The sequence below is a fragment of the Camelina sativa genome, chromosome 12, assembly GCF_030686135.1.
Source record: "Camelina sativa cultivar CO46 ecotype springtype chromosome 12, ASM3068613v1".
NCBI classification, from domain to species: Eukaryota; Viridiplantae; Streptophyta; class Magnoliopsida; order Brassicales; family Brassicaceae; genus Camelina; species Camelina sativa.
This window is the reverse complement of record NC_141891.1, coordinates 564,980-573,409: the sequence shown is the minus strand read 5'-3', so window position 1 is coordinate 573,409 and position 8,430 is coordinate 564,980. Positions and strand designations below refer to the sequence as shown.

The window sequence follows — 8,430 nt, the reverse complement described above, 5'->3', positions numbered from 1 at the left end:
TTGTAAGTTGTACGATAAAGATTCTATTGTTGCCTTTTTGGTGGGTTTCATTTGTTTTGCCTAACCTGAAAGTCAACTTTAGCTATTTAGAATGAGTTAAACAGGGTCTGAAGTGCGACCCATATCAATACCGTTCACTGGTCGATAGTTTTTATGACTGTTATTTTTTTGTATAGACATTATTCGTATTTCTAGCTAGTTCCCAACTACGATAATTATACATGCAATTTTTACCGGTTACTAAAATCTGTGGGATCGGACCGGACTAGAGACTAGTCGTAGTTACGGTCCTTCCTAGTTAGAGATAATGCTTGCAATGAAACTACCAACTGTGCAGAGATCACTGAAAATGTAATTATTGTAGGGTTAAAGCGAGAGGAAGAAAGGCGATGGATGTGAAAACAAATAATGTACATTCTAAAATACATACGAACAAAGAAAAAAGAGCAAAGTAAAATAAAATATAAAACGAAATGATTACTTTCGCCAACCCACACTCCAGTCTCTTCCCCACTTCTGAAGGCCCATTAATCAGATTCATATAATTACTTCAAATTCTTTATCATTTTCGTTCAAAAAAAAATACTATTTCTCCTCTTTTTGGCAAAATGTATAAAAAATGAATGATATAATATTTAACACCCCCACACACACGAACGTTCATGTAAAGAGAAACCTATGTCATTACGAGTTACGTGTATGTTCGTTATACTATTATTCCCTTGGACCAATGCGATGTCACAGTGACGTTGTCCTCACGACATCAAGAGGCTAAACAAAAGTTTGTTACTAGAGTTACTACAGATTACAAATATATGTAACAGAGACGTATTTTCAAAAGCAAGTATATTTATTGTACATGATACAAAATAAATCATTATCTAGAAAAAAAGAAAAAAAAAAAAAAAATAGAGAAGCAGGTTTCACTCTTTAGGTTATATATCCAACTACAATAGTACGATTATGTAATCCTCCACATAATGTGAAGCTACGTGTTAATAGAGCAACGGTCCCGTTAATATGATTATCAAAGAATCTGTAACATCTGATTATCAAAGGTGTTTTTGTTCATTTATTATGGTTCAAATAAGTACAGTACTAATATAATTATTTTGTTATATATGAGGACATATAGCATAATGGCTTTGTGACTCTCGTTAATTAAGTCATCACCTAATTATTTGTTTTTTCAAAGTCGTATAATTCTTTTTCTTTTTTTGTTTTTAGCAAGAAATATCATTGTCTTTTGTTCGCTCTAATCAACCGATGTACGGCGCCGATTACGATACTTACTAATGAGCAAATGATATAACTGATGCTACTATTATTGACGAGGTTCCTTTTTTACTAGAAAATCAACATGAGTGAATAATTATGGATGTCAAAAATTATTCAACAGTTTAACCGTGCATATATATATATATACTAGAATTTGTACCCGCGCAAGCGCGGGATTTTAATTTAAATATTTTTATATTAATATAAATTCTAGAGCTCGAATATAATTATATAAAGTTTCGAGGGTAAATCTTTATAAATATATGTCATGTGGCAATATTAGGAAAAATAAACGACATTGATGACTACTTCAAGATCTTTTATCATTAAGAGAGTTTATTTCTTATTCATATATTTCATTAAAAGTATTTTTAAAGGCTTTGATGTTGATAGATTGTTGATCTAATTGTATATATTATTTATGATTAGATGTTGATACTAACATAATATTATCCTGTATAAATTTGAATATACCGAATCTCATGAATACTGCTTAAAGGTAAAATATAATATCATATCGTTATAACATCTTTATCGAGCTTGCTTTACCCATCGAAATAATTGCATCGTACCATAAACAACCAATTCATGAAAGTGCATATGTTATCCCACTTTCCATGATTATATGGCCAAACTGTTAAACCTGACTTAGGATCTAATAATCTATTTAATAATATATATCATTTATTTTTCTACAAACTCATTCGTTTCACACAATTAATGAGATGCTAGAGATTTTAATTTAGTCATGAGTCATTGTGTATTCCCTATTATCTTTTCAAGTTTTACTAATTTATTTTCAAACACTTTTAACTTTAATTATTTTGTCATTATTGATGATGCACTCCTTTTGACATCTACTTTTTTCCACCTTCTATTGGATCACACATAACACATATTAGACTGTAAAATATTTTTCAAGATATATTATAACTATTTTCTCTTTAATTACTATCTTTCAATACTTAAATTTGGATTAGAAGAAATTGATTCAATTACGAAACATCAAATTTTTTTTCCTTTTTGATCATGTTATAAAATAATATTTCACTTTTAATTTTATTTTTCCTATTTAAAATTTTATAAATACAATTACAGAATTTTTTTTAATTCTTCCATAATTTTAAATTTTACTTCCATTCTAAAACTCAATAATACACAATTACATAATTTTTTTTATTCTATCATAAATTTAAAATTTACTTCCATTCTAAAACTCAATAATACATTTATAATTTTAATTATGATCAGTTTAATAGACAATTTTAATTATATTATTACCACTAATAAAAAATTATAGTATTGTTTTCTTATTTTTACATTTTATTTATTTTACTAATTATATTTTTTATTTAAACTTTCTATTAATTATAATTAACATAAATATGCTCTAAATGAATATTTTAAATTTATTTTAAAGTAAAAAAAAATGCTTAGGTGATATATAATTACAAGATCAATGGAGATTCTAATCATAGTTCTTGTCTTCTTGCTAAGAACATATTTTATTTGTCTTTTTATAATTATGTGTCTTAACCATATGATGCACGTATATGTAAAAGAACTAAGCATAAACGATAAATGAAAAGTTAGGTACGAATAGGTAATAATATTATTTCAAATTCAGTATTTTATTTCATATATATCGGGTATATGCTCTATTCTTTTCTTTCGTTTCTAATTTTTATGGTTGAATAATAAAATTAGAGTTGCATTTACACCGCTGAACTTTGGATGAATGAAATATTATCAGGTTGAATCCGCAGGATTTAAAAGTAGTGTTGGACTTACAGATTTCGGATGAAATAGTATTGGGCTTATAGACTTTGAATTAAATCTAGTAGATCAGTTTGTCATTTGTATAATTGTTGAAAGACCATATTAAAATCTGTAAGGCCCACAAAAATTAAAGAAAATATAACTGACATGGCAGCACCAGTGAATAAAGTGAACTTTATATATATAGATATATATGTTAATGTCATATAGAGCACTGCGCAAATTAAAATATATGGGTTACTACTAAAAAAAGGAACGATAATCACATATATCTACGTCCTACACATGAAACTCAATCGTTGTACGGCTTGTGCCCATGTTATATCCTTTAATGAACTTTTGTAACTACAATTCTTTTTTTTGTAATCGAATAGTTACTTCTGAACAAAACAAAAAGTTTAAACAGTTTTGTTTACTTCGTTAGAAGTTCAGTTTTTTTCGGGGTAGCTAATAAAGTTTCGGGGTAAATATAATCACACCGGTCTATATGTAGCTTATATGTGCATGTAGAACAACCTTTCACGACTTCTAGGTTAGAGAGGTTTTAAATCTAAGTGAGGCATATATATTGTTTTTTTAGGGATATATATATATATATATATAATTATATATTAATCTTACTTAAACTTCTATATAAGAAACAAAACTTATAAAGTTTGTTTTTATATTGGTTATACGTCACACAAAGAAAGTACTTTGATGTATTAGGAATATTTTCGTTCTTTATAACTATAAACGTGTGATTAACCATAAATATATATAAAAGCGACGACACAAAAACTGATATAAAGGCACTTTAGTTTATCATAAAATACGGATATGAGGTTATCATGCGTGTGTATATATGCACAAAGCACACATATACTCATATACATACAGAGACATCATGGAGAAAAAAATAAGTGGGCTTGGAATTTGAGAAACGGTGGGGTTTCTAAACTTGATGAAACGATTACAAAATGCGATCTTGCAAAAGGTGAGATGAGAAAAAGGTAAGAAACTTTTCTCTCTTGTATGATTAAAAAAAATTACGACATTATTTATCTTTTTTATTAGGTGCAATTCTTTAAACGGAGGAATATCATATAGGAGCCTAATTCATCAAATCATAATCATGATATCCTCACACAGCGTACAGAGAAATAGATTTGCACCTAAGATTTTTCATCATTGCTCCTCCTCTAATCTACATATTCCTTTTTGGATTCCCAAAATAATAGCAATCGTATAAAAATTATTTGAGTCTTACATCATTCTGTAAGAAAAATATAAAATCCTAGCTACAAGAAAGTGATAGATAGATGTGTGTATATTCCCATCACATCTTCAGCCAATTTTTTTCCATAGAAAATGATTTCAGAATATCAATACATATTGTTCAAAAGTATATATATTCTTTTCAAAAACACCACATCTAGAGGATATGGATTTATTTTGGGAAACAATGATTACGAAATGGTGCAACTATCCCTCTTCTTTTCGTTTTAACTATTCCAATACGATCCTCATATTTTTCTTTTTTTCAAAAATAAAAGATGATCGACAAGTGATCTTCAATAAGCCAAATTTGCTAAAACTGGAAATAGTGTATATTTCCAACAAATTAAGGTGCCTTTTCATATGGAAAATAATAGAAACTAATGTTTTTGTAATCTGGATTTTTCTTAAAATTAGGCATTTGTAAGTTGTAACAACAAATGAACGCCGTTTGAGGGACGTAACGGGACGCCGTGACAAAAAAGCTGGCTGCCGTTTAAGCGACACGACGTTAACTCCCACTACCTCTTCTTCTTTCTCTCGAGTGCCCTGACGCGTTTTCTTCTTTCTTTGTTTGTTTCTTGTATCTTTCTCAATTTTTCAAATTTTTTTAAATCTTTTGAATATTAACTTTTCATTTTTCGTATTAAACTTTTTTCCGTCAACTTATTAAAATTTTTAATTGGTCTGACATCATAAACCTCAAAGTTCTTTAACCAAAAACATGGTATATAGTTTTTGTTTGTCGGCATGAACTTCATTAATATCAACATTAAATACTTTGAAAAATAAAAGGATTTTGTTTAAAGAATTTTGAGGTTTTTCTTAGTATAATTTTTTTTATCATTGGTATAGTAAAAATCAGACATCATAAACCTCAAAGTTCTTCAAACCAAAAAACATAGTAGAAATCTATACTTTTGTCGGCATAAATTTGATTAATATCAACATTAAAAATCATACTTTAATAAATTTCAACATCATCAGTATTATTTTCAAAATCAGGCGAATGAATAAAAAGCATATTAGCATTTTTAGTCACATGTAAATCTTTCAAGAAAACAAAACCAATCCAATTTGGACCCACCTGCAACTTTTCTTTTTCCAGCATTTATATATTAATCGAAACATTCACATGGATGGATTGGATCGTCTCAACCCCAAAATCTAAGAAAAATATCCCCAAAAACCAAAACCTTTTCTCTCTCTCTCACACACACACAACCTCATCTTCGTCACTCTTTTGCGTAAAAGAACAAAAGAGATGGGTACGATAAACCAAGGTGTAAGTTTTTTTGATGAATCGCAAACCATCATAAACCCTAATAATAGTAACCATCTAGGTTTCTTCTTCTCTTTCCCTAGTCACTCTTTATCTTCATCATCTTCTACGTCTTCGTCTTCTCCTTCTTCCCTCGTATCTCCATTTCTAGGTCATCACTCCTTAAACTCCTTTCTTCACAATAACCCCTCTACTTTCGTAACTCAGCCTCAAGATCCCATAAATCTCATGGCGAATCTCCCCCAAACCCTAATCTCGTCTTTGTCCTCCTCAAAGCATAGGGATGATCATGATGGTTTTCTTAATCTCGATCATCATCGTCTTACCGGTGGTAGATCTTCCCAAAGACCCTCGCCAAATCCATGGTAAGTTACTTACGTAGATACTATAATTTTTTGGGTTAGAGCCTCTTGAGGACCCACTCTTATAATTATATAATAAGATCTAATAAGGATATACTACAACTACAAATTCTCAAATCTTCCACTCTATGCCGAATTCATCAAATGCTATATTAGTTATTAATATAGGTTAAGAAGCAATTTTCCGAAAGACACATATCATGCCTCGTCTTTATATTCTTTTTTTTTTTGGCACACAATTAGCATATACATACCGTCATTTGTTGTGTACAAATTAAACTCAATCCTAAAATTAATCATTATTTTGAAAACAAAATATTTAAGTATGTAAAGCTCCAATATTTTTCCACCATTTACTTTTGCTTTATTGTATAGAATTTCAAGTAGTTTAAAGCAACCATGCACACAAGACACACACAACATATATATTTTATTACCCATATATTTAAGTTAAACATATTTAATTAAAACCCAAAAGAGATATATAATGCGTTGTGTTAATGTGGTTTAGGGCATGGAGTAGTCAAGCGGGATACGGATGTAGCCAGAAAAACAACCATGGAAGCGAGATTGATATTGATGACAATGATGATGAGGTTGGCCATGGTGGAGGAATAAATGATGGAATCAGTGATCATCATAATGATCATGATACTGCTCGTCGTCATGATAAACATAACACGGGTTCGTTAGGCGTAGTTTCTTCCCTGAAGATCAAGAAGCTTAAGACAAGAAGGAAAGTGAGGGAACCTCGGTTTTGCTTTAAGACACTTAGTGAGGTCGATGTCTTAGATGATGGATATAGATGGAGAAAGTATGGCCAGAAAGTTGTCAAGAACACCCAGCATCCCAGGTACTAATTTTATTCTGTCCTCACAAATCGGCATTTTGGTCTCACTTGATCATGACTAAATGAATTTAACAACAACTAGTAATCTTGTAATGATTGGAAATTGGTTCGACTCTCTATTGTAGTAGTTCTTTAACAAAGGATGATTATATATCAGTTAGTTTCACTCTCTCTAGCTACCTCTCATTATTCCTTGAGGGTTAATGATGACTTTTCATTTACTGACTTGAATCATTATAGTTTTTTTCCAAACTTTTAACGTTAATTAATAACATGATGAAAATTTGTAGTCTACTGGGAGTTAGTTATGAGCCATGTAAAGATTAATAATTGCTTTATCAAGTACTAGCTATAAGGAAATGAAAATTATTAGTTCTTTTATTTGGCTATGCAGTATTAAGTATCAGTTCTGTTACAACAAAAACTCTTGCCCCAGCGGGGACTAGTGTAGCTGTACAAAAAAGATAAGAAAACAGACTAATATATATAACCGTTGGAAGGAAAATTAATTTCATGTAGAAGCATATTTGAGTATTATGTGAGGATTGAGGAATGTGAGACATATCACATATGGGGTTTCCTTAAGATTAGATTCTCTCTCTCATGTTGACAGTTGACATTTACCAACATTAATGATTTGTTTGGGTAATTGGTATAGTTCTTCAAACTTATACTACTTTAGTTCTTTTGTAAAGTTTTATCATTGGCCCAGTAATAAAGCTTAATTGCCTGAATACCTGTTTGATTTAGCTAGCACTATATACTATATTCATATCATATTCCATTCACTTAATTCTAAATGAAAATGTTCTAACCGCAAAAAAAAAAAAAAAAGTAATAATTGTTTTCTATCAATAGTTCAATACCTTTTGAGATATGCATCTATTTATATAGCATGGATATGTATATATATACCCTTTTGAATTAATGTAATATATTAGTCCCTTTTTACTGCATAACTAGATTATCTCCCTAGAATATAAGTTGATCGCAAGCTAAGTTTTATGCTAGTAGTACTGACAAAGAAGGATAAAAAGATAACTATCTCCTCTTTAGCGCATTAATAAATATTCACATGTACTGCATTTTCAGCTTGTTGGACCATATATATTTGATATAAGCTAAGGTTTAACAATATCTCTAATTGAAAATGACAGGAGCTATTACAGATGCACACAAGACAAGTGTAGAGTGAAGAAGAGAGTGGAGAGATTAGCAGATGACCCAAGAATGGTAATCACTACTTACGAAGGAAGACACCTTCACTCTCCTTCTAATCATCTTGACGACGACTCTCTCTCTTCCTCTCACCACTCTCCTCTCTCCAACTTCTTCTGGTGATTTATCAGTTTTGTTTTCTTTCGTGTTGAATCAACCAATATTAAAAAAATCAATTGACCTTGTCCAAAACTAATTATCGTATTATATTAATCAATACCTAGATTAATTAAAAAAAAGTTATACCTATATATATGATCTCGTTAATGTTCTCGTTAATTAGGAAAAATGTACGATGTTTTAGTATGTGTAATGTGTTTGGGTTGTGTTTGTAAGATGATTTATATATGTACCGTTTCCAAATGAGGATTACATATGTGAAATGAGTTCCGAGTTGACTTAAA

The 8,430-nt window shown here is 30.0% G+C and overlaps 1 protein-coding gene across 1 annotated transcript; it reads left to right on the top strand.

Moving 5' to 3' along the window:
- Positions 1-5,450: 5,450 nt before the first annotated feature.
- On the top strand, positions 5,451-8,430 carry LOC104729256 (putative WRKY transcription factor 13). Its single transcript, XM_010448185.2, has 3 exons — positions 5,451-5,961; positions 6,470-6,811; positions 7,966-8,430. Exons 1-3 carry the CDS (start codon positions 5,579-5,581, stop codon positions 8,147-8,149), a joined length of 909 nt encoding a protein of 302 aa, XP_010446487.1. The 5' UTR covers positions 5,451-5,578; the 3' UTR covers positions 8,150-8,430.

Excerpts from the sequence above, each read along its gene's own strand:
- LOC104729256 (XM_010448185.2), top strand. The coding sequence starts at position 5,579 with ATGGGTACGATAAACCAAGGTGTAAGTTTTTTTGATGAATCGCAAACC. Across the intron at positions 5,962-6,469 it reads AGACCCTCGCCAAATCCATG|GGCATGGAGTAGTCAAGCGG; the intron begins GTAAGTTACTTA and ends AATGTGGTTTAG. Across the intron at positions 6,812-7,965 it reads AAGAACACCCAGCATCCCAG|GAGCTATTACAGATGCACAC; the intron begins GTACTAATTTTA and ends TGAAAATGACAG.